Here is a 27376-nt window from a genome sequence, read left to right as displayed (position 1 = left end):
GCAGCGCGGCGGCTCTGCCCGGCGCCTCCCCTCCCGTCGCGCCCGTCCCCGCGGCGCCGCTTATAACGACGGGGCGGCCGGTGGGCGCGGCGGGGCTGGGCCGTACCTGGCCGCCGCTGCTGGCCCCCCTCGCCCCCGTCCCGGGCGGCAGCGACCGCCCTTTCCCGGCGGGCGGGTCATTAATCACGGAGCTGTCGGGGGGCGGCATCGCCTTACGCCCCTTCCACCCCCCCCCCACACCCGCGGCACCGCGGCAGCGCCCGTGGGGCTCCTCCAGCTCCGTGGGGGACCCGGGAGCCCGCGCGCCTCCCGTGGGGCACCGACCCACAGGCGTGCGTCCAAAACGCGGTGTGGAAACAGGACCGGGGTGTGGCGCGACCGGGCGGGCGGAGGGGCGATTTAAAAACGAACGGGGAAGCGATTAGGAATTAGTAAGGTGAATGGGAAGGGACAGGCAGCGCGAGCGCTGGGGGTACGGCGTTCGCCCAGGAAAACGTTCTGCACGAAGCCTGGTCGTGCGGTAACGGGGCCGCAATAAATCCAGCCTGCCGGGCAGCAGGGAAACAAAGTCGGAGCGACCCGTTACCGGTTCCGCAGCCGAGAAAACGAAGGACTTGAATCTTTAGCGATAACTGGCAGCGCCGGGAGGGACGAGGCGGGCGAGGGGGGCACCTGCCGCCGGCCCGACCCGCCAGCGCCCGGCGAGCGGCCCCCCGGCACGAAGCGGGCGGGCCCGTCCCAGCGACGGGCTCCGGCCCGAGTCTCTCTCAACGGCGCTGAGGGTCCGGGCGGGACCTGCCCGCGGGCAGCGGCCCAGGCCCCGGGCCCCGCCGGCCTTCCCGCCCTGCGGCCGGTACCCGCCGCGCCGGCCCCGCCAGGGGCGAGCGGGCTGGGCGGCACAGTTTAAATACTAAAAACGAAACCGCGCCTCAACATTGACCTTTGCCCGGCAGCCCCGGTTTGGGGTTTCCCCTTGTCCGACCTGGAGCTGCTCTGACGCAAGCTGCCCTCTCAGTACTTACCGCGCCATGACGATGGGCTTCACCTGCACCGCGGGCCACCCTTCGGCCTCCCAGTGCCCAGAAGAACGAAGGCGACGGGGTCACCTCCCAGCAGCCCCAGGGTTCCCAGGCCTGCACCCCGCTCCTGCCAGCGCTGCCGAAACCTTTCTGCAGCTAACGCCTTTGGGAAGCGCACTCGGCAGCTCAGCCAGCCTCCGGGGCTCCGGCAAGCAGTTCTTGAACGTGTCTGTAAATTTGGGCTGAGAACACCCTTGCGGGCACCGTGGCATGACCTGGAAGAACGGATCCCGGGCCCCCGGGGAGCGGGGGGACTCACCTTCCCGCCCCGGTTCCCCCGGGGCTCCTCCGTAACTGCCAGCCATGCGCCGACAGGCTCCAGCACCCGGTCTGGAGGTCGGCTCTCCTGTACCCCAAGGGGGTCTCCTACGTCTCGGCCTGCCTGAGAAAGGTCTGCTCCAAAAGGGCTTTTAACTTGACTCAGCGACGTTAATATGGGTCAATGATAGACAGAGGACTTAACGGGCAGTGTCCTAACTGCCCAAGACATCCCAGCTACCCTACATTAGCAGATCATGAGTGCTGTGCTCTTCTTCTCTGCTCTGATGTAATTAATGACACAAAATTACAGTGTTTTTTTTCTTACTTTCCCATTGTACATACACCGATTTCAGCCTCAGTGCAGGAAATCCAACGGAAGGCATTGGAAGAGAAGTGGTGGAACCCCCGTTAACGTCTTCTGACAAGTCCAAATCCAGCTTGCTGCAGAGTGCGGTTGGAGGCTGCATAGTGAGATCTGTGAGCGGGGTTTGGAGAGACCACCCTGGCTGCTAACACTGTTACCACAGAAGAGGTGCTTTTGATATAGCAAAAAAAACCCAACCCAGATATAAAGGTAGAGATAGTGGATCTTTGCCCCATCAGGACTTTCTCCCACCAGAAGACTCCTCCTCCGCTATAACCACAAAGAGATCCGGGGATTATTTTCTTGTATCAACCCACTATTTAAGTCTAAAGCTGTAACAAGCTGCTGCAGCTGTTTCTTCTTCTTCTTTCCCAGTTAAATGTCTGAGAATTACGTTTCCTGCCTCACCTTCCTCGGCATATTTCAAATCTGAGAATGACAGAGTCACAGAAGAGCCAGATTTCCAGTGTGATTTAGGTAAGAAGAAGTTCTACCAGAGACCGCATGATGTTTTTCCAGGTACACTTTGCTCCCTTCATCTCAAATTATTTTCCAGTGTTACAGCTACAATTCACCATGAACATTCATGGTGTTTCTTTCCAATTTGTTCATTTTCTCCCATCCCCATTTCTGTATAAGGACTTGCCAACTGTGTTTGCCTGCTGACAAGGTGAAGCGTGGATACTGGTACTGCTGGCGGGCTGGTGGAAATGCTGCTTGCCCCAGTAAAACAGTTTCGGGGCGAAGCCACTCACGGGCTGTGAGGGTCAGGTCCCACTGCTTCCACCTGGAGCTTGGGAGTAAATCAAAGGCGAGACGCAGCCGCAGGAGAGTCGCAACAGGTTGAAATTCAGAACTTCTGCTTCATGGGGAAATCTCCACGTTTCATAGTGGGAGTGCATTGCAAACTCAAATATTTCAAAAATTTTGAACTAAATACTTTTTTTTCCCCTTGCTTCAAATGCCATGTTGGTAGTATACTATAGGACTACAGCGTATTCTTGCAGTTATGTCAAATATGTTATATTACAGCATAGCAAAATAATTTTAATTGTATTTTCTGAATTACTAAAGGTAGAGCTGCTTCTTCATACTGGAATATGAGAACACATCAGTGCCTCTCCAGTATGCTGTAAGAAAGATTTTAACATTGAAAAAGAAAATAGGACAAACATTTTTAATTTCATCTTTCTTTCCAAATTTGCTGCTCAAAGTAGTTTAGCTTCCAAAAGTGTTTTCTTAATCAAAATTCCATTTTAAATCACAAAGTCTTTCGATGAACATTTTCACTAACAACCTAAAACAATAAAAAAGTTTAAAATTTGCTCTCCTAGCCCCTGTTACAATTGTTCTCTCTCTAGATTTTTCCATCCAGCGTCACAAATCCAAATATTTTAATTTTTTTTTTTAAATCACAAAATTCTCAGAGGCAAGTTGCAAAAAGGGAGCTTAAGTGAATTGAATATTCCATTCTCCCAGCTACTACCAAGAAGCAGACACCCACTTTTCTCAGTAGCAATTACTTTAAAAATATACCTAAAATACATGTCAGAAGGGCTCCATTCTAATGCGTACATACGTGAGTGTTACAGCATAATACGAAGACTTCATCTTCTTTAAAAAGACGTAAGTCTTTTAAAGTCTATTTTAAGCCTTTTTAAAGACTTGGGTACTGAGATCCCACCACAATTCCATTTCACACCCACAGATATTTAAAGAAATGCTTCAAAACTGTTTCATTCTAGATCACAACAAAGGTGTCCGACTTGGAAGGTTCTCGGTTAGCTCAGCCGCTCTCACTCTAGGAAAAGAGAAAGGAAAACAGGGGTGAAGGGTGAGAACCCTAGGAGATCTGGCTCAGTTTTCCCTCGCTGGCAGCCACGTGAGAAGCGCAGTGTTGCAGCCAGCAGGAGCGAGCGGAGCGGGAGCCGAGCGGGCTCAGGGCTGGCTTTGCTGGAGCTCGAGTGTGAGTATTTTACGCATCAAGTGTCAGCGTGAATGATTGCACTCAAGGGGAACTGCAGACTTAAAATGCAGGGGTTTAGAACAGGCCAAAGAATGGGAGTGAACATACACGTATGCAGTTGGGATATGGCCAAACTATTACAGAATATAGGAAGTAAGAGGGAGATTAGATCCAGAGAGACCGAGACCCGCTGTGCTGTTTAGCTGGTGGAAGGCTTTGAGAGGGGTTTGCTTTAGCTAGATGTGAGTTGCTTGGCTGCAGGAATCTCTGTGAAACCCCATGGCCAGCGCTGTGCAAAGAGTAATTCATTCAGGTCTTAAATCCTTTGTTTAATGTGCAATAAATGAAACTCTTAAAGCCAAAAATATTCAGAATGTGTGATAAGCAAGTCATGCTCTAGGTGGCTTAACACAGCATCACCTACATTGAGAAATACTAAAAATCCACTGGGTGTTTTTGAATGGGTGTGTGCAAGGCAGAGGGAAGCGTAAGGGTGGAGAGATCTCCTCAGACCACGTCCTGCTCTGAAGATCATACTTCATAGGTGACTTTCTAATGCACTGCACTGAGTCAGTAATCCAGCAGTTGACACTTTACACATATTCCCCCAAAGCAGCAACATTCTTCTCTGGGAATTGCCTGAACAAGAAGCAACTTTTTAAATGTATGCTTTTCTGCCTTCCTCGACCTGAGTATCATTGATGATGACAGCTAAACCAAGAAGTATCATGTTTGGTTAATACTAATTTTGGTAATGGACTATTAAGGACAGCTACACATCAGAGCTTTATTTGTTGTTTTGTATTTTCTTATTCCGATGGCAAATCACTCACTAGTTTTAACAGAAGCAAGCGGCACATCAGGGCTGTACTACCACTTATCTACTATCTTACTTTTGGAAATCCATTTCTTTTATAATGAAGATAAATGTCATGTTGTTTAAGGGCAGAATGCATGCAGGAGTTAAATTTAGTTGAATGATCTTTATCAAAGGGCAATAAAATAGAAACAATAACAAAATACACAAAACACTGAATGCAAAAAGACGGGTCCTGGTTTCCTTATTCAGGAAAAATTCCTTTCTCTTTCCGAGAGGGTCTCAAGCATAAGATGCTGAGCTGAGATTCATACAGAGAAACTCCAGGTTTTATTTGAGGTGCAATTTACAATCTGGGCTTTCTTTTCCTTATCTGTACGTTTGGAATTTTCCTATCTCTGAAGTCTTGAGCATTCGTTTAATTACTCAAACTAGTGCAAAGCAGCCAAACTGAAGTCCCAGTTACTTAAAGCAGAATTTGAAGTAAAATTAATGTGTAATACTCCCCATCCAAAAATTAATCAGCACAGATATCATTAATCTTCCTGTGCCTTCTTTCCTAACTATTCCACATTATTCACCAGAACTTGGAAAAATCCAAATGATGGAAATTATTTTTTAGGACTATGGATCTCAAAAATCATGTGCTAATAGCTCCTTTCTTCTTGAAGCATGAGACCATAAGTGTGCCCCTGCACAATTACTAAGAGCATTACCTATGGAAAGAAGCAGCTACTCGGGTATTCAGGTCACAAACTAGGTAAGACAGTGGTTAAAAACAACTCCTTTTTGGAGGAAGTTTAAGAAATAGGCAACTGGTTTAGCCTACTACGTGCTGGTGTTTTTACACGCTTTTAATACGAAGCATTGCTTCTAAATAAATAGGCAGACCCCTTTTTTTTTCTGAATGCTCTTAAAAGGCAGTGTTAAATTCAACACACTTAATTTTGTCTGGTTTTGAGATTACAAAGACGCAGATAACATATCCAAAGAGATGCCAATACTTTTCTTTGTAAGCTTTGAGGAGAAAAATAAAACAAAATAAAAAAGTAAAACCCAATAATGGCCAAATCTTCACATCTTGTAACTTCTGGCTTTTGGAATTCACCTTACTTCTGCCGTTACTTCAGATTCCTCCTCAACCTACATCAGAGAGATCAGAGAAGACAGATGAGGTCTTCACGTCAGAACCACACCAAAGCCCCTATTAATCCTGTCTCCATTAGCACCTCCGAGGACCACACAACATTTCTACAAAATTTATAAGCAGTGTTATCAAAAGCTGCAGATGAAAAAACAGGTCTTCACCTATTATGAGGATATCAACTGATGCAGCAAAAGCCCTTTTTTTTTAACCAATGCCAAACTTGAGGGCAGACTAATCTGAATTGACATAATCTGACCAACTGGGGTATTATACATTCCTTTATTACAAAATCCACACACAAAAAAGGTGATAGTTAACAATTTCGGCCAAATAAATTTGTATCAAATACTGATAATTTCCAAGTTTCACAAGAAACAAAGTCTTAGTAATAATCAAAGCTATTTCTCATATAAATGAAATCAGGTAAGACTCAGTCTTTTATCCCAAAACATTTTTCTAGAACTATGTGCAACTGATTATACCCAACTTTAGTGGACATGTAATTAGTGATTACTATGACAGTCTGATATATTCACTCTCCAAGAAAGGAAGATCTTACTGCTCCAAATCTCTTTTTGAATTAAAGTATTAGTCTATTACATGGACCATTTCACAGCTGGCTCCGATTTATCTTGGTTTTGATGCAGCAATTAATTCTGCTCAGAATTAAGAGAACAGAAAGATGTCGTCAGTCAGTTCTGTGATCTCTGGTTACAGTGTTATTTGATTGAAGAGGTAAGGTTCAAATACACCTTATTTTAGCAGTGAACTCCTAGAATCCTTCAAGGCCATGTGATTTAAAATAAAACCTCACTTTTTTTCCCCTAGCAAAGTAAAATGCATTGTTTACAGTCACAATATATAACATTTATCATTTACTGTCTGTAAATAAGCAGGTTTACATATTAATTGCTTCCCCTCAGAGCTCATTGGGATAGCTACTTTGCACAGTACACCAAGATAAAAAAATCATAAGGAAAATGTGAAAGAGACTCTCAGAACCTCTTGTTTTTATCAGTTACACTCTAAATTACAATGACATGCTTTCCCATACCAACAGACCACGTGTCTGAATCCTTATCCTGAAAAATCAATGGGCACCATTGGGCATCATCTTTAATGCTGACTCAATTTTTTGTCTAGGTTTTTTTCCCCTTCTACCCCAACTTCAGAACTTTTGGACTGTATCACAGGCACTTCTGTGCACTGCTTCACACCTGCATATATAAAAAAATAATACAGCATTAAATTAACTTACACCTTGCACTATTTTTAATGTGACATTTAGAAAAAACAGGATTTTTTCATTGGTTACTGATTTCAATTTCAAAATAAATCACACAGTGATTACAAAGCTTATGTATCCATACATATATTCTGATTAGGGTCAGAGCAGCATCAAGGGGAGGTGTTCAAGCACTGATGCCTTACTTTGTTTCCTTTATGGTAATTCTAACACACCAAAAAGCTAAAACAGTACTGTGGATTGCTCTGAAAGCATCAGAATCTTTACCAGCAAGGCCTGGTCTCACACCTCTGAGGTCCTAGGTACTACCAACAGTAGATGATGATTGAGTTAGGAACCACTCAGGCAAATCTGGCACATCCAAGTCTTTGCAACTGGATGGGATGCATCCCAGGGTGCCGGAAGTGAATTTGAGAAGGTATAGTTGTTACGAAGGAATTAGTGGTTGTAATGCTGTCCTCCAAAATGTAGCACCTCTGAACATGAGCCAGCAGTGTGCCCAGGTGGCCAAGAAGGCCAACAGCATCCTGGTCTGTATCAGCAATAGTGTGACCAGCAGGAGTAGGGAAGTGATCGTGCCCCTGTACTCGGCACTGGTGAGGCCGCACCTTGCATACTGTGTTCAGTTTTGGGTCCCTCACTACAAGAAGGATGTTGAGGTGCTGGAGTGTGTCCAGAGAAGGGCAACGAAGCTGGTGAGGGGTCTGGAGCACAAGTCTTATGAGGAGCGGCTGAGGGAAGTGGGGTTGTTTAGTCTGGAGAAGAGGAGGCTGAGGGGAGACCTCATTGCTCTCTACAACTACCTGAAAGGGGGTTGTGGTGAGGTGGGTGTTGGTCTCTTCTCCCAAGTAACTAGCGATAGGACGAGAGGAAATGGCCTCAAGTTGTGCCAGGGGAGGTTTAGACTAGATATTAGGAAAAATTTCTTTGCTAAGAGAGTGGTCAAGCATTGGAACAGGCTGCCCAGGGAGGTGGTAGAGTCACCCTTACCGGAAGTGTTCAAAAAGCATGTAGACATGGCACTTTGGGACATGGTTTAGTGGGCATGGTGGTGTTGGGTTGATGGTTGGACTTGATGATCTTAAATGATTATGTGATCTCATCTTGCTAGAGGAGGGTGCAATGATTGATTGTGTTTTCACCTCAAGTTTGTTAAAGCAGCTGCTTTCAAGTTTTCAGATACGGGAGTATGCTGACAGAATGTGTGATAGGATACAGGAAGGCCAATAGTGAAACTGTTCATATCGTTGCAGTAAATTAGTTTATTGGAACTGATTCAACTGAATAGTTTCCAGAGTTATACTGGAATTACAGAACTTACTTATATATCCCTCTTCAAGTAGCAGTCTTTATTTTAACCTCAAATTACTTTTTAAATCTCCACTGCAGGTATCCGTATTCAAAACCTGAAAACTCAGTATCATTTCTTTACTGTGTTAATTTGATTCATGCTTTATGTGTATGAATTGATTTTTATAATTTTGTAAATTAGTCACACTAAAAAAAAAGTGCAATGCTAAGGCAGTGGACTAAAAATGTTATGAAGTTCTGAGTTTTTATCTCAACAGTAATCTGTAAAAGTACTGACAACAAAAATCTAAGGATAGGAAAAAAGTAAACACTGCATAATAGAAGTCTGCTCCATTTCTCTAATAACTATTATAACACGTTAACACCTAAAAATAGATATGCAAAGATCTGAGTTTGCTGTTTGTTTATTTTACCATCCTCACGTAATACTTCATTCCTGATACAGTTTCGATGGAGTGATTTACAAGATGCAACTCCCTCTAAAGTCACTGAATAGCCCTCTATAGATATGTGTTCATTTTAAAGTGTTATCGATCAAAGATCAAATATTCATGGACTTTATGTGGAAAGTTTCAAACAGTCTGGGTTTCAGTGTTCATGAAAGTGCATGACAGGTCTGCGCATTACAGCCTGCACACACAGATGTGCCCTGGTAATTTTTTAACGTACTCTCGTGTGACAAGTTGCATGTACCATTTGGTGTTCTAAGGCCTGGGAAATAGCCACGTATCTCCTGGAAGAGGTAGCAGACTAATGCAAGCAAATGTGCTCCTGCCAGCTTGCCTATCAGCAGCCATATACTTCCCAACAGGAATGCGCCTATATGATATCTGGTCATCCAGACACGTAGGAGTACATATGGTCTAGTTGGCAGTCTGCTCAGCAGGAGACACCCACACTCTCACAGCAATTTTCAAAAGCATTTATTCTTTCCAAGGGCACAGTGGGTCTATTAGTGCATGTGTTCTGTTACTGTATTTTAGATTCTGTTTTCCTGTTTTGGGCACAGCCAGCAGCACAGAGAACAGAAGTGGGGAGGCATGGGCATGGCCTTTTATCACCATCTTCATGATGCTGAATGAAGTGGCAGTGTTAAGATTTGGCATATACTAAAACTACTGAAACTTAAGTTTAGACAGAAGATAACGCCATTTGTGTATAATATTGCATGTTTGTAATGACAGAGTTATAATCTGTTTAGGAGGAGAAATGTAAGTTATCATGGGCAGAATCATTCAGCAAAACTGTAAGCATGGATACAGAAAATACCACGAAGGTACACAAATACTGTAACATTAATCAGGGTCCTACAAATGCACTTATACTGACCTTTGCAGGTAGTGCATACCCTCCAGAAAAAAAGGCAAACACCCACTAAACTGGCTGAATTGCCTCCTGAAATCTTACATGGGCCATAGTAACCAGGAACGGTTAATACCTGATCTCCATTCAAATAGTTCTGCTTCAGCAACACTATTTAATTTCAGAATTTCATCTCTTTATTCTCACACTTTAACTTCTCTAGTATTACAGTGACTTCTCTCATATCCCATATCATGGCTGAATAACTCAACGGCAAGTAAATTCCTTACATTTCTCTGCTGCAGCCTCATCACTAATTGCTGATGGATACTTTCTAGACCTCGCTGTGATGTTTACATTTTTCCTTCAACACCACCACCAAGGAAAGGCAGTGAGATGGGCTGTAGCTGCAGGAAAAGGCATTCCAGGTCTGTTCAAAACATGCTCTCAGCTCTGCCAAAGTGCTCCAGCTGATATCTCCAAATATTTAATGCACGTAATTCTGCATACACTTGGACTGCTTGTAGGCAATTCAGTGGCTAAAACGAGCTCTAGGGTGCACAGCTAAAACTGCACTAGTTTGTATCTTAACACTGTATTTCCCCTTTTTCTGAAGCCAAGGCTGAAAATATTTTATAGTTTTGAATTCTCCGAAGTTTGCCGAAAGTGATATTCAGTACGATAACAACATTTAGGTTACCTGGAGGTAACATATTCCCCTACTGCCCTCTCAAATCAGAGAACTATATTCTGTAATATGAAATAAACCTGTGTTTGTAAAAGTTATGTTTTGGGTATACAATCATTATAATCTCAGTAGCAGCCCTCCCCAGAAAACTGTCATATAATAAGCCTTAATAATTCTATTTATTGTATTGCCAGTTGGGCTTATATAAACTAAAGTCCAGTATACATGTGGAACATGTACATTCTTACCTGTTATCAAATATACATGTAATTTACTCTATATAGATTTCAGACTACAAAAATAGCCTAAACTCAGGCATTTATAAATATTTAATAAACAAACAGATAAAATAGCTGCCAAAGAGCTACGGAGAACTAACATTGCCCATGGCAAGTTCCTTCCACGTGAACTAGAACTTGAACTACACAGGATGCATGGTGGCTGGGAGAGTGGCTTGTAACTAGTTTGGCACAATCCAGTGTATTTTTTATGTGCTGATTATATCATTTAAAGATATTACCATATTGCCAATTACATAACATACACTGGAGAGACAAAAGGTGACTTTCCCACCAAATTCTGAATTGCAAACTTATTATGATACTTAATTCCATGAGTAAGGAAATGTGGGCAGAAACTGCTGGTTATAGTTTAAGTTTACAACATCAAAATTTCAACAACTTCTCTACTCAGGGAAAATTAATACTAGTGTATCCCACTGGAAGGTATTAGGTATCTTTAAAATAGTTAAGTGATTTGTTTTCTTTTAATTACTTCCTGCCAATATCCATAATCCTCTCTAAATGTTCAAAACTAACTTAAAATCCAATATAAAATTGCTATTGTTTTTATGTCATCAAAAGAGAAAGATTAATGACATATTTCAGTAATCTAGTAATGACTGGCTTTTTTCATTGTTCAAGCTGTATGTAATCCTCAGTGGATCTTAGATGTAGGTTAAAAAGGTATTTAATGCCTGTTTTTCAGTTGCCAAGGTCAAACATCACCTAGCATGTATAAGGAAAGAGGAAACATCTGTTGGAATAATTTATTTGACTAACACAGAGGGCAGGATTAAAACTCACTAATTTCTTTGGTCTGATACTGAATTTCAATTAAACAATATAGGTATTTGTCCAGTTTGACAAAAAATCGTCACTTTACATGTGGGCACATTTATGCATCTCACTGATTACTCGATTTGGTGAGGGGATACTGTGGTTTGTCATTATTTCATATCTGCATATACTCTAAGAATGAACGTTTCTGTGTTTTGACTTGATATCCCCCCCCCAAACAAAACCAAAAAAACATTTTAAAGAACATGCAAACCTTTAACTAATACCCAAGACTCTTTGGTTTCCATGGAATCCCACTAATAAAAAGGTTAGAATACCTCTCAAGGTCAGTGATTACACATGAAATTGTAATGTACAGCAACCTTCAGTGTCCAAGATAAAAGTTCTGCTTACAACAGCTTTTTGAAAATATTAAATACATGTCATCTGACTGTAGTTCACGCTAACCTTTATGCGAATCAGAGTAAAATCTTCTAGCCTAACTGTAAAAAAGGTAAAAATAAAATATCAAAATCACTCTATTTGTATTAATTTACATTTGCAAATTGAACAAACATAGACATTTTATTCCAATCAAGTACGGAAGATGCAGTCTTTGCCTTTCTAGGGTCAAAAGGGATTTCAGCAGGGCCAGGATTGTACTCCAGCTTCTTATTACTGGGAAAACTTTTTGTCATGCAAAGGAGCTCAACAATTGGACAGCTTTTTAACATAGAGTAGAATCGGAATGCTTTAAGTCAAAGGAAATAGCAGAAGTTCTTACACTGAAGAAAATAAGTTTCTGGGAGGTGCTGTACATGCATGTTCCATCTTCATTAGGACTAAGGGGAATGGTAAAGGAAAAGCCTAGTTTTACTCAGCCTGACCCAAAAGACAGAATGCTAATAAAGATGAAATGCAGGCTGACAGAACACTGAGCTTGTAGATAAACTCACCTTACAATGGAATCAAAAAGAAAGAATGCATGTTTGTATGGCATGAGAATTAGGCTGCACCCCTCTAAATTTCACAAGCCTGGAATATTCACTGGAAAGTAATTGTGTAGTAGTACTATTTTGTGATAAGTAGTGCAGTAAGTTGCCAAGAATAAAACAGTATTAAATGTTGCTCAGTTAAATTTTCCAGCATATTAATGAATTCTGATTTGAACGTAAAATAAAGCACTGCATTTAGTAATTTAGGTACCACAGAATACCTGTGTCAGTTGAATTTATTTATTTATTTTCTCTACAGCATTGCATAAATGATGATTTTTTTTTTTTGTTGGTCAGTAAAAATAATTAAACAGTTAAGTTAAAAGTAGCATTAAAAATCTGGAAGGAGTGATATTAGGTCCCAAATACTGAACTAACTATTACTACAGGTAAAACTGGAAAAAACTATAGCTCCCAAACTGCAAATCCCTATAAGCAGATTTTATTTCCACAAAGAGTTGCATCAGAGTTCATAAGGATGCTTATGTGAGTAAAAAAATACATATGGTAAACTCTAAATTGCTTAAATTCATCTAGTGTCTAAATGTCTGTAAGGCACACACATCAGATTTTCCTTCTTGATTATCTTGACAGTCTTGAGCTGATGCTACAGGAAAATGCTAGTCAAGTATATGATACACTGGAACATGTCTATTAGAAGTAAGCTATAATGATGAAAAGTGATTGCTTCTCCTTCTGCATATTACTGTGTGCACAGAATCAGCCTTCACCAATGTTGTTGACAGTAACTGTACTTCCAAGAATTAACTTCTCTATTATTCTACCTTTGTGGAAGATTACAATCAAATGCATACGACATAAACTAGTAGCACTGGAGTAAAGTTATTACTATTAGCTAGTCTGCTGATATATAACCAGAAACTGAAATCTATCACCCTGTCTTTCAAAGAAATAAAGACAACAAACACAGCATGGTTAAAAAAACGGAACCTGATTTCAGATTAAATTCTACCTTCATGTACCCATTTTCCAACTGATTCAGTAAGAGCTGTACAATCAACAACCAAGAGGACTAAGAGGAAGATGTCTGGGGAACATACCTGAGTTTTCACCTGACTTTTTTTTTTCCAGGATTCCTGGCAGAGGTTTTCTTTTAACTTTATGCATCTCAGACAAAACTAAAAAGTTGTTTTTTTCTTTCACAGATGGACTGTAGTGAAAGGGAAGAATAGAAGAAGCTGTTTCAAAGTCAGCTGTAGAAAACAAGGAAAAAAGTATTAATTCAATATCCCAAGTGAAACCATATCTATTTTAATATCCAGTATGATTGATCACAGGTTCCAATATATATCTTCTTATAGAAAACAGTGAAATAAGCCTTAGGGTAAAATGTCTCAAATTTGATAACTGAGAATGGAAAACTTTGTATAAAATTATGGAAAGTGCTGCAAACACTGATGAAGGGAAACGTTAAAGCAGGTATTCATATGCAGGTAGTGTTATTTGAAAAGGAGTAAATTCAATTACATAGCACCTCCTTATATTGGTAGTTATTCAGAAGACAGAATATTACTTTCAGAACCGTTGCCATTCACATATGGCTTCCAAACACTGGGCAGACTGCAGCTTTCTCGTGGCTGAGACTGACAGGCTGAGTACTTTTCACTTAATGTCTTCAAAAATAACTGATCTTCATGAGATTTCACGAATTAATAATTTGAGATAGTATGGCTACAAAGAACATGCTCTCTTCCCCAAGTTACATATCACAGTTTATCTTCTGAAAACAATAGTGTAACTGCCACCAATTTGAATTTATAAATATGGTTATTCAAACCGTTTTGAGTTATTTGAAGTCTAACATCTGTTTCCAAATCCTACAAGATGGCAAGACATGCTGCCAAGTCATTTATGTTTTAATCTGCAGTCAGCTCTGCAGATTAAACACCACCTACCCCACCATTTCTTAAAAATCTCAAAGTCTATTTCAGGTTTTGCTTGAGCTTCAAAACTAGCAATTTACACAGATCAAATAAGTATCAACAAACAGATTTTAAAAGTCTGATGTATTTAAACACACATTTATTCTAGAACGCCCAACACTTTTTTTTTTAATACATGGAGAGTAGTAATGAATATTTACAAACTTCAAAATATACTAGCTACTCCTTTCCATAATTCTGGGAGATTGGGATGGGAGGAAAAAAAACACCACATGAACTCATGCTAAAATTAAATTTTATATTGGAAAAGTCCAATTTCTACTCTTCTGTTTTAGTCTGACCTTCAGTACAAGTCTCATTCCTAGTATATTTACTGTTAGATGCTATTTTATTGTGTCTATAATATTTCAAATAATTATGAAGTAATTGAGTAGTTCGCTTACAAAAATGTAGATAGACTGCATGTTCATTTGTCATTCTTTCTTTGTTTTTTTTCCTGGCAGCTTTGGAGGCTTTCCAACTCACAAGGAACTGTCTTTCCATTTCTTTTATTTCTTTCCCATCAAGGGATTCTGTCAAAGAGAAGAGAACATTTTCTGTGATACCCAAAGTTAACTAAAAGGCTGTACAAAGCTGTATGTAATGCGTACTGGTCTATATGTGCTCTCTTCAAAGCTTTTTTAGTCTTTTGGCAAAAAAATAGCCAATAGACCTTGATATTCATATTCTAATTAGATGTAAAAGTGAGTTGACACGTCTTAATTACAAAAGAAAGCATCTACTATTTTTGCAGCTTCTAAGGCAAATATATATAGATATATATTCACATTCAATTAACATGCAACACCTTGTAGAAAGTTCCAAAGAAAAGGTATGCTCTTACACAAGAGAGATATATATGTGGAGAAATTGAGAATTAAGAGAGAACCTGCATGGCTTAGCAATCAAGGAATCCTACTGATCATGAAGACAGGCAGATTTGGCTCTGTAAGATGAACTTTACTCACTTTGATGCCATAAGGCTTATTCTCTATTGGCTTGGTTGCATCTGCATTTTTGAGTCAGACCAAATTAAATACCTCATTGGGCCACAAATTTAGGTTGCATTAGAGTTGTCCTAAGACTCTGTTACTTTTATTGCACAGGTAGGATTTTTCTTTCTCTTAATGGCCAACAGTTTTTACTCTCAGAAAAAAGGAAAACAAATTATGTAATTACACCTTTTAAGATAATTGCCACCTTTATCCAAAAAAGTAAAAAATGAGCAGATTTTTTTTACCTGTTTCTACAGTATAAATACTTGGATAGAGAAGACTAAGTTATGCTAAAATTATCTCAAAATAATAACATAAACAGCATCACAGTAAAGTTAAGTTTAACAAAGACATTAATAACATAAGTGTAAACTGCTTTTATATTTAGGGACAAATGTTACATTACAAATTAAAACACAGTAAGGTGTGAACTGTACGACTAAAACACATAAGCAACTACTACAGGCTGATAGGGGAGTAGACTAAACTTATCTCTGACAATCAGTTGCACAACATCTGGAATACTAACACAGAAAAATCTTATTGTCTTATAATGAACCTGCTAATCATCAATTAATAAAACTAATGATTAATACTACTAATAGCAAAAGCTGAGCAACAGAGTTTGTGCAGTTGATTACATAAGTAGTTTTAGCTACATTACCTCTACATAAATTAAAAATTCACCACTTGACATAGATAGGACAGTAATTGTGTTTACATACATAGTGAAATTCAAGAACAATTAATGCATCAGTTATTTTCTAAAACAGCAAGGGCTATGGGCGGGTTTTTGGGCTAGCTATTCGTTTATTTTTTACCTAGAGTTCTTGACTGTACTACAATCCTGTCCCTGTACTTCGGCTTGTGGCAGATGGGGTTTCCTGTAAGCTCCAGTTTGCGTAGCTTTGTCCATTTGTTTAATACAACTTCCAACTCCTGCAATTGATACAAGAACAGAACATTGTTCTTATTTTTCCCCCTCCAGAGTAAAGTTCAATAGCAATGCAATTTGTTCATCCAGGCCCAAATCCTGCAGACAGAAATAATTTCAGTGAGACTATTCATGTATTAATATACATATTAAGAATACGCATTTTCAAATAGAGTGGTGCACAGCATTCCCTGAGTATATTATAATTGCACAGAAGAAATGGTGATGCAGTTGGAAAGCTCCCCACTTTTAAGGAAACAGTTATGCCAGCTTGGAAAATTACCGCTGCAATCACACTTATAAGCACGTAAAGCTGAGGAAGTACCAGCCAAAAAAACTACATGATACATAATGTCTGTTAATGCATCCCCATGGTCTCACAGAGCCCTTGGAGTATTAGTGTCTGTTTTGGAAAAATTTGTGGAAGAGTAAATACTTTACAGAGAAAGACAGACTAAAAAAAGCTAAAAATCATGCAAACCATAGTAGACTGCCTCTCTCTTTATATATATGTAAAACTGAATTTTTCAGGAGAAATAGTAATCCCTCGCCCTACATAACTGTGGGTGGTCAGTTATAATATTGGCCCAAATAGTGAAATTTTTGAAATATACCTTTCTCCATCTGTGTTTCTGTCTGGTTACCCAAGGGCAGTATGACCTAGATAAAACTTCTTCTGTCTTTTAAATACAATAAATTCAAGTTAAAAGGATGCAAAGCTAAGCAGATACCTGCTCAGATACCCTACTTTGTGAAATACGTTCTTTTCAAAACTTCACTTAACTGTCATCCTTGACAGGCTTCCTTATATGTGTGAAAACCTTAAGGAGGGATTCAAAACAATCTCTAAGAATACAAGAGGAGAGAGAATTTATGTTCTATAGTTGTAATAATTTGGAAAAAAAATCTACTCATCATGATGTGACAGATTCTAAACTGCAAATTCTATAGAATTTTGTAGCTTGATGCCACTAATGAAGTACCTAGCAATGTAGGCATCTCTTAGTTTCTTCAAATTTAGAAAATTACCTGGGTAACGCAAGCAGGGAGACCCCTGGTTTTGTAGGCTCTACCCGTTGGTAGAAAATCCTCCTTGGAATATTCTGTGAGTTGTATTATATATGTTTAGAAAAATCACATGGAAGAGCAAGTGGTGGCACAGCCTCACACCTCCAAACCATGTAATTTTTCATCTATTGATAATGATGGTGGTGATATCATCTATCATCTATTATTATCCAGTAATGATAACGTCTTTTCAGAAAAATAGAGAGCAAAAGTCTGGTTCTGTGAGGAGCAAGACTGATAAAACGATGCAAGAAGATCTGAGGACCAGTCCACATGAAGCAATATTGATAAATCTCATAATGTTACACAGCAGACCTTTATCAGCATGTAGCAGAACAACAATATGATAACCCCCTCAGTTTAAGTGCCAACACTGAATCACAAACACAACAATTTAGGTGAAAAATATTTTAGGCTAGGCTGCAAGTGTATTTATTTATTCTTACCTGAGCATTCAGGCATTGTCACTGAAATCTGTAATGTGTTCAGAATTTCACTAGACAGAATTTTTTCAAGTAATAGTTTTGCAACACAAAATTGTCTATTATTGAAATAAAATGCATACAGTTTAACTTTTATGAATGTACACAAAGAGTCCTGTAGATTTTTGTTAGCTGTTACTTACTTGATAAATGACCCAGAACATGCTTACTCCAGTGTATGTTTATCTAAGAGCACACTAATCCTGTGCTGAAATATGATTACCCTTTCGATACGCTCTAGTTGTTCATTGCTTTCCTGTCTCTAATAAAGTGCTTTCACTTCCCAGCCTTTCAATAAGCTGTACTAAAGGGACCAGACACTCTTCTGGGCAGTCTCTGTTTGATAAATGATCATGTCATGCTATCACTTTGAGGTCTGCTACAAAATACTGACGAGCAAATTATATTCCATCGGTGGCAGGGGGGGAGAGGGGGAAGGGCAACTGCCTTAGTAGGCTGCTGTAGTGCTGGCAATAACATTCTTGCCAATTAACGATAGCCATTTAAGAATTGGTCTTTGACCAGTATGCTCCAGTTTTTATCGGAAATGTCTAGTCCAACTGCCCTAGCTACATCTACGGACAGCAATTTGTCACCATTTTGACTACCTGTCATAATCTATTTGAGAAAATCTATAATTTTTCCTTTGTTCCTGACTCGATTCTGAAGCGAATGAATTAATCTTTTGTGATATCCTCTTGTCATAATCAATACTGGGCAGAGGTTGAATAAATTAAAGAGTTAGGAAATACAGATTTTTATAGGTATTTCTAGCTATATTTTCATTATCTATCCAAATACTCACACAGGTCATAATCTTCCCAAAATTAATGTAATTAATAAATAAATAACATTCTGGCTTTTTGTAAACGGAAAGAGCTGTGGGTTTTTTTAATAGGAATAGTTTTTTTTAAAAATACCCTTAGTATTCCAACCCAAATATACTGCAGCCTAGAAATCCTTGTGAACCTGACTAAAGTAAACCAGAAGCTCGATAGGATAAATAAATGAAGTAACAAGCAATAAAAAACAAAGAAAAGCCAATTCTATTAAAAAAAATTACATTCTTGATAACGGGCCTAAGGCATGCTTTTTATATGTGATAGCTAATTGTAGTAAGTTATTTTGCATGAATTGAGAAAAATGACTTAATTTTGTTCTGTCTCCTGTTCAGACTGCATTATATAAACTTCAGTCATGTGAAACAAGGTCATATGCCTTGATGTCTGTTAATTATGCTAACAATGCCCTGAATTAGTCAGAACCTTAAGTGCTTGAATTTACTAGCCCTAATTTTCAGCTACGTTGAAATCAGCGTGGCATATTGTTTGAAAAGCAAGGGAGTATGAGTTTTTATAATAATGGGAAAAAACTAAGATAAGTGTTTGATATCAAAGAATCATACTAATTATACAAAAATGAGGGAAGTCTACATGAGAAGATCGTATTTCATGCATTTCTTATACCTTTCACATTTCCCTCTTTTGCAAAGATTCCGTATTATTCCTGCTGCCATCTACCTCTGCTACACAGATCACTGCTGTTGACTGCCGTGCTAAGACCTGGATGGCTCCTCCACAGCTTCTCTTCCCACTGGGTGAAGCAGAGCTGGGTACAGAGCTCACCAACGCTTCTGTATCATGCAGCACTGCCATGGTCTCTGATCAATGCCAGACATTCCTGGGGAAGCAGGAATGGGAAAATAGGGGTTGCAGAGCTTTTGGCATGAAAAAGAGGTATACTTCAGAGCTTTGAAAAGAGAGGGGCAAGAGGGTAGAGAATGGAGGCAGCTTATGTGGGAATGAAAGGGCCTTTGCTACACGTAACAAGCTCAGCCAGCAGAAGTAATTAAGTATATGTAGCACAACTGTATACCCCCTAAAGTTCTTGCAACTATCACAGTTGTAGAATAATGTAAGCCACAGAATTGCAAAGTTCAGGGATGCAAAAAAATTGAAACATACTCAAAATGACCCTCAACTTTTTTTTTTAAATGGATTTTTTAGTGAATGTATAAGATTGTTCTCCTGCTAGATGTTCACTGTAAGCTAAATACTCTTAAACAGAGCTAAACCTGCCATTATTTTTTATATACTTTGCATGCCTACTGCTTTTTCAACAGTTTTTTAAAATTCAAATATGAACTTAGATTTGTGATAAGCAGAGCCTACTAAAATATAATCTCTAAAACACAGTAACTGCAGCTGGAAAGTTGGATATCCAGCTGCATTACACTGTATGTTAGACATTCAATATGGTCATTCATTTTACAGGTCTGCAAAGATATGAACAGAAATACCCTATCTGCTCCATATTTTCAAAACTTGGGAGATTCTTTAGCAAACACACAGGATAGCCACTTAAAATTTAACTTGATCCAAGTGTAACTGGTAGCAGCAGCAGCAACTAACTCAAATGCTAACCATATAATTTTTCAAAAGCTGTGACGGTATAGCATAGAAATATAAATGTCTAATTGATTTGGATAAATATTAACTCTTGTTCTCCTGATAATAATGAAATTTAATAATTATTAAATAATATATACACAGTGATTGAATAATGCAGTCTTTTTGTCCTCTCCTTATTCTGTTTCAGATGACACTGTTTTTTCCTCTGAGATGCTGAAAACAGTCTCTGAACTGGCATCATTGTTCTTAATAATAAGGAACTGCTTAATATAAGCAATATACATTAAGACAATGGCTAAGACAATATTTTAAGATCACCACAACTGAAGTCTTTTGTATTTAGGAAAAAGAAAAAAAGACAATTTTAAAAATCACTGTAATATGTTTTAATTAGAAAAGGAATCCTTTTCAAAAGGGAAACTTTGGAGAGACTATTTAGAAAAGCTTACTTTTATTTTGATGTAACCAACACATCCAATATGGTTTTAATTACCCAGAAAAAGCCTACATAAATTGTATTTCTATATGAATTCAATCACAACTGCCAGCCAGAAACACAGCTTGAAATACATTAATAATACTCTAGTAAAAAAGAAATGCATAATTCAACATTTTTTAATATTAAAATGTAAAAAATTAAGAGTCCAGATAAAGTATATTGACTTAGATAACTGCTAGATTATGCACACAAAATACTGGAATCTACTTATTAGTAAAAAAACCTGCCAAATTTAATGTAAAAGATACTAACTGTTCTAAAATGTAATAAGAATAATCATTTTAATAATTACTAATTCATGAAAGTAAACTTTTCTAATGAAATAGAATGTATATGCAAACCAGTAATGAAAGAGTTTATTTTAATCAAGGCTTTTTCTTGGTGATTTGGGTTATGTTTTAAGCCAATTCATTTTAGTATTTATTAATTAAAAAAAAAATAAAAAAAAGCAGAACACTAATGCCTATGGTTTATATTAAATGAAAACAGTGTTTATTAAGTCATTTATAGAGTTTGTTCCATGCCTCCACCATGCAACGATGGTGTCAGCACATTGTTCAATATAAAATTTGATACTCAGTTACTAGCATGACACTAAAATTATTTTTTTAACTTCTCTTTATGTCAAGAGGTAGAAGACATCATAACGTATAAAAATAGTGAGAAATCACATGGCCAATACTCCCGTTCCTTTTTGTGAAGATAAGCTGAAAATTGTAAGTCTAGAATATTGTTTGAACCACATTCACTACTGCAAAAAGGAAGAGCAAAAATACTTTTATTTCATTTGTTTTATCTGCTACTGTGGAAGTTAGAGCTCTGACTTATGAAGACATGTCTTTCCTTAGCAGAAATTTATGAAAGAAATTCAATGTATACTTTCATGACAAATACTTCTTATGCTACTCCAGCAACAATAGTCAAAAAGTAATTATGATATTAGAATGGCTGCAAAATCAGCTATATAGTCTGATATCCAAGAAGTGGCTTTTATTTACATTAAAATAGAGAATTTAAAACTGTAATATGGTAAAGTGTTGCAAGTTAATTAACAAACAATGGCCACCTAATCTTGGCAAATTAAGCTACCAATAGTCACTCAGATGGCCAAAACATACACACTAACTCTACATTTTGAACATATTATATTATAACTATAACTTCTGTGCATGTATTGCTCAGTTGATAGATGCATGCACAATTGCCACTTTACATAGGAATGAAGTCGGACATCCTAGATAAATAGTTCTCCATTTTAACCTCGACAGTATTTTTGGATCAGAACAGGCAGCACGATTGGGAAGTTAGAGGTTCAGCAACTGTAGAGGTAAAGTCTATTTTTATTCATCTATTAAGGGATAAAGATGAATTTGACTATTTTCTTACTCATACTAAATAGAACATATATGTATATTTTATACCTTCATATGTTGAAGTTGATTGTCAACTGCTCTAAGATAAGAAAGATTTTCCAAAACTGCCAGTTCTTCTAATTCATTGATGTTGTTATTACTGATGTTCAACACAGACAAAGATTTCTGGAAGAAGAAAAGCAAAAAACGAAGATTAATTTTTTCAAGCCATGCATGAGTCAAGCGGTAAATTCTTAAAGAAAATTCTCTTAAAGGAAGAACAAGTGTATGAAGCAGAAACATGCAAATACAACTACCACATACCTCACACATTTATGTTTTATGTTGGCTTTGCATCTTGTCCTAAAATGCTGTTTATTTTGGTTCTTAAGTCAAACCAAAGTAAGATTATTTCTCAACTGTTTCAGAAATTCTTAGCAGATACAGACTTTTTGTTTTTCTCTAACCATGTTCAAACGCTTTACAGACTTCTGAAGTGCTATTAACTCTACATTTGCAGTAGGTAACAGACACAGAAATTGACTGCCTTTTCCAAGGTTACATCTGAACTGCATAGAGCTGAAATCCATATCTGGTACACACATAGTCTCATTTAACAGGTGGACTATGCCGTTTTTCTTTCAGACTCAACCCTACAAACTTCTCTGTATACACACCTTTATTCCTTGCCCCTTTTTTGGAAGACTAGTGAGTCACATAATAATGCAGTCTGCCTTTTGTAACAGTCAATAGTTACAGTGATCTTTACATCCTAAATAAAAAGTAAATGTGTTTCAGGTGTTTATCTCAGGAAATATTTAACATAGTTTCACATAAAAGGAACAAGATGCTTGCTTGCACCTCTAAAAGATGAAAAAGAGCACCTAATCCAGTGAGTCTAGAATCATACTAGATATGGAATTTACTATTTGTTAGAAAATGTCTATTTCAGCAATGTATACAGGAAATGTAAACCCCTTCTAAAATCTAACCAAGACTTATCAGGATAATCCTGACACACACAGTACATAAACTTAACCTTCTCAGTCAAACGATTCATGATATTGATATTCATCATAAAAACATTTGCTCATGGTGCACAGAGAGCTATATGGCCCTATGTTTTTGGCTCTTTCATCTCTGACAGCATTAAGAACCAAAAACAAATAGAAGAAGATAAGGAAGTGATGTCTTAAAGAGAGAACAGACACTTAGCACTTGAAGGATAAAAACAGAATGTTTTTACATGTAGGCCAAGAAGGCAAAGTGTTTCTTAAAAAACAAACCCAAAAAACCCCTACAGCAAAAGACCTTAAATAAAAGGCACGAATAACAAAACGGTAGCGACTCTAGGCCAGGATACTGAATAACACTGAAGTATATGAGTTATCATCCTTGGAAGAATATAGCTCTATAGCTTCCCTCTACTTTCATAATTTCTCCAATATAGAAGGAACAAAGTAAAAGTGCTGTCACAGGAATGGCTCATTGCTATTAAAGGAAAATGGCAATACATGTCTTGGATTACTTAATCTCAAAAGGGCAAGAATTAGAGCTAGGTCAAATGTTTATGATACACACAAGAACAAATGAACTCAACTTTTCAGTGACTTCTTTATCTTCACAAAAAAGCTCATCAAGCCCTGACTATGCTTTGGGAGATACAGCAAGATGAATTTTTTTACTACAGAACTACATCCATTAGTAAATAAAGTCTACTTTTTTTTAACCACCTTAACAATACATTTAATGTTTACAGAGAAATTAACATGTTGAAAGAAAACTTCAAAAGTTGACCTTCCTGAAACCTTGACATGCCACAACATCAAAAAATCGCAGAACTAGACTGAATGCTTTTGATTGTGTTGCTCAATATATGGGGAAAAAAGCAGTTTGCACCTTTTTTTGCCATTGCATTCTCTAGAGAAACACAAGAGGCAGTAAATGTACTAATGTAACAATCAAATTGGAGAAGTATGAACAAACTAATTAACTACAATCTAAATAGACTAAGATAACTAACTTTGATAAATTTCCACCCTTTAGTTTATTTACATTCTGTTGGTATAGGGCATCTGTTTATTTCCTTACTTCCTCTCTCTCTTTATTCTCATTTCCATCCTTCATAGAAAAATAAACGAAGAAGGAGAATCTTGCTGGACTCCCTGCTTATATGTGAATTGGGACAGGAGTCCCTTCGTAGAATTTGAAGGAATGTCACCAATTGGCAGAAAAGGAAAACACACAATGATCAAGTCCTAATACCTTCTCTTAAAAAAATACTGATCTACTGATTAATGGCTTATTGAAATTCTCAAAATGTACTTACTGCCAGGGATCTAAGAGATCTTGGATCAAACAGAAGCTTTTCACCAAGGGGGAGGTGTTGACTTTCAATATGTAGCTCCCTTACTGCTTCTAATTTATCCAAACCCTCCACTACAGTGATGCAGTTGCCCCCCAGATACCTGCAGAATAGAATACAATATACTTTTAATAGCCTTTGAAAGTAAAAGTGAACATAAGGCCTCAATATAGTACCCCCCCTCAAACTTTAAAGTATTATTTAATAATATTTGGAATTATAGTAGAAAAAGTAAACAATCTAGCATGCAAGTAGAGCATACAGCTAACAGATCCAATTTTTTTTAGAGGTTTTATATATTGTTGTTATTATTATTAGGTTGAAAATAATTTAAATGCAAAGAAATACATTAAGATGATATGTCATTACTTATATCACAGAACACTCAAAATTAAAAAAATCACAAGCAATTACTTTCATTTGAAAAGTAAAATTTAAGAGCTGAAAGGACCTTAATGGCTACATATTTTTTTTAATGTATTAGTGTTATAATTATTCTTTTACTAGTAAAATAAAGACATGATTTTCAACTTACAGTTTTTCAAGGTTTTTCAGTGAGGAGAGATTTTCTATACATGGAATACAATTGTTCTGAAGGTAAAGGTGCGTTATATTTGAAGCGAAGTCCAAGTTCTGGATTTGACTGATTTGGTTATCATATAAATACAGAACTCTAAGATTTTTACACAAAGAGAGGTCACCCTGAAATAAACAGTAACAAATTAACGCTACATACCATTCCCTCACTGCCTGCTTCTGGAAGCTGTTGATTGTTGTTATATTTAAGGTCTGCTGCATGATTTATACATTTTTACCTTTAACAAGCACTTTTAACAACTGTTTTTCATAGGAAAACTGAGTTAGTGTCAGTAATCATCAGATTTAAGACTGAAATCTGTCATTACTATTCTGCCATACAGAAGTTGAGAACTACAGCCACCATCAGGAGGTACATCACATCCTGTGTGACCTCATTTCCTTCCCTGCCTTCCCTCAGGTGAATTTCAGAAAAGCATAATTGTTAGTATAGGTGTCTCCAACAAACCTGTAATGGAAACCAGTTCTTGGCAAAGGAATACAAAATTTATACAAAAACTTATACTTCAATGTTTTTTAATACACTTCCAAGCCTAAGATTCCACTCAAATGTCAAGTTTCTTGAATGTATTCTTCTTAAACAACTAAAAAGGTCACATGTTGTTATAAGGATTTTTGTAAAACTTCTCTGTGGCATATGATAAACCAGTCCTCATCAAATAGACTGATCAAATTAGTAACTCGCCATGGCTGTGCACGTTCCTAGGAGCGGGCTGAATAAACCCATTTGTTTGCATGGATCTGTTCACATAGAACAAGCTATTTAATCTTGACCGAAATCACACTTTTAAAGCAAGTCCACCATACACAACAATTCAGTTGTTCAGGGTTCAGCAATTTCAAAATGTGCTCAGTATCTTGAGGGAATTTGAATTAACTCAGTACTTACTGAAACCTGTATAATTGCCTATTATTAAACTCAAAGGAAAGAGGACTGGGTTAAGTTCTGCAGGTTTAGTCTTTGAAAATGAAAAGGTCATGGATTATTTTTTAAATAAATAAGCCCCAGGGAGCAATTTTTTTTTTAAAAGAAGTAGATTTTAACCTGACTAATTTGAAAAAGCCACTACGCTAGTCCAAATCTCTTAACCTCACTTGGCTTATATCCTGTTCCTGAACTCCCCTTTGCTTTCTCAGACTTCCTCTGAAATCTAAGGAGTAAATCACAGATAGATTGAAAAGATTGTACTGTGAGTTAACAACCTCTTGTAAAATTCCCAAGACTAGAAAAATATGGCATTAATGATGAATAAAAATAAAGTGTTGCACTTAATAGTATGTAATATCATTACTACTTCCTTTAAAAAAAAAATCTGATCTGCAAACTTACTAGTTCCTTACATCTTCTTCTATTCCACAGTTTGCATTTTTATAAAGGTAACATCAATAAATACAAGTCTTTAAATAAAAAAACAAATTGTTGCTGAAAATATGCACTTCATTTTTTAACCTCAGACCTAAAGTTTCCAAGAATACTATAGCTAAGAATTTGATAGGGCTAGAGCACTGCTGTCAAAGCCCTACATCTACTGATTCAATGGCAACAGCCTGGCTATATTCCATAGGAAAAGTGTCAGGTCTAAATGATTAATTTGAAATACTCTCTTTCTTAAGTGGCTAAAGAGGTAAGCAAGCGGAGTTTTCATTTCCATTCTGGTGACTTCCTGAAAGCTCCTTTACAATATAGCAACTGTACAAAATAATCAAAATAGCACATTGTTTTGATTTTTTTTTTTTCAGAGCTGCAGATTTCTAGAATGGTTCTGTGAAATACAGCCAAAATTACTTTGCTTTAACACTCCAGTTCATCTCTCTTGTGTTATTGCTTAAATGGATTTTCTATTTTAATTAATTAATGGCAAAGGTAGTTAGTGTACTGATAATATCGTTCTTGTCTGCTACACAGATGATACATATTTCCACAGTTTCAGGTAAGTAGAATATTTCAGCGAGATTTTTGCCACATAAACAAAAAAGTGGCAGGTCAATAATAAATCCTGCAGACTGTTGGAGTTCAGTCACCCGTTTTGATGTTTTATATGAAAAGTTACAGCTGAAAGATTATTTTCACATTTCAAAGGCACATGCATTTAAAATTCATTTGAACACTGTTACATACAAGCAGTGTTCCACACAATAACAGCAGTGAATGCTGAAGCATGTTTAATGCTAGTTCATGTTTAATGCAGATGCATTATTAAGGATTAATCGCAAGTCAATATAAATGTTAAACAATAATACAGCTGCTAGAAAATAGAAACTTGGCTTTGCTTGTTTGTCTCCCCAATGACAAACAACTCATCAGAACAGTAACTACAAAAAGTTTGAGTAGTCAGGTTATAAGAAATAAAGAAAAATCAATCTTACAATTGCATCTATGTTTTTGTCTGATAAATTCAGATGAGTTATTTTTCGCAGATACTGCCCAAAGTCCTCTTCACTCCGATTCTTGTGACTGACACTTTTAGCAATTAGGTCCATCGTTAGTCGAACCAT

At 37.7% G+C, this 27376-nt stretch overlaps 1 protein-coding gene across 1 annotated transcript; it reads right to left on the bottom strand.

Moving 5' to 3' along the window:
* Positions 1-1041: 1041 nt before the first annotated feature.
* Positions 1042-27376, bottom strand: PPP1R42 (protein phosphatase 1 regulatory subunit 42; the record flags this gene model as incomplete). The annotated part of the gene is made up of 8 exons (XM_081996420.1): positions 1042-1457; positions 13296-13448; positions 14582-14710; positions 15994-16111; positions 21988-22104; positions 24248-24386; positions 24819-24985; positions 27248-27376. The coding sequence occupies 8 exons, from the start codon at positions 27374-27376 to the stop codon at positions 1042-1044; spliced, it is 1368 nt and encodes a 455-aa protein (XP_081852546.1).

The sequence above is a fragment of the Phaethon aethereus genome (genome assembly GCF_964289735.1).
Source record: "Phaethon aethereus genome assembly, chromosome: 2".
Taxonomy (NCBI): Eukaryota; Metazoa; Chordata; class Aves; order Phaethontiformes; family Phaethontidae; genus Phaethon; species Phaethon aethereus.
The sequence above is the reverse complement of the archived record's forward strand: the minus strand, read 5'-3'. Positions and strand labels throughout refer to the sequence as shown.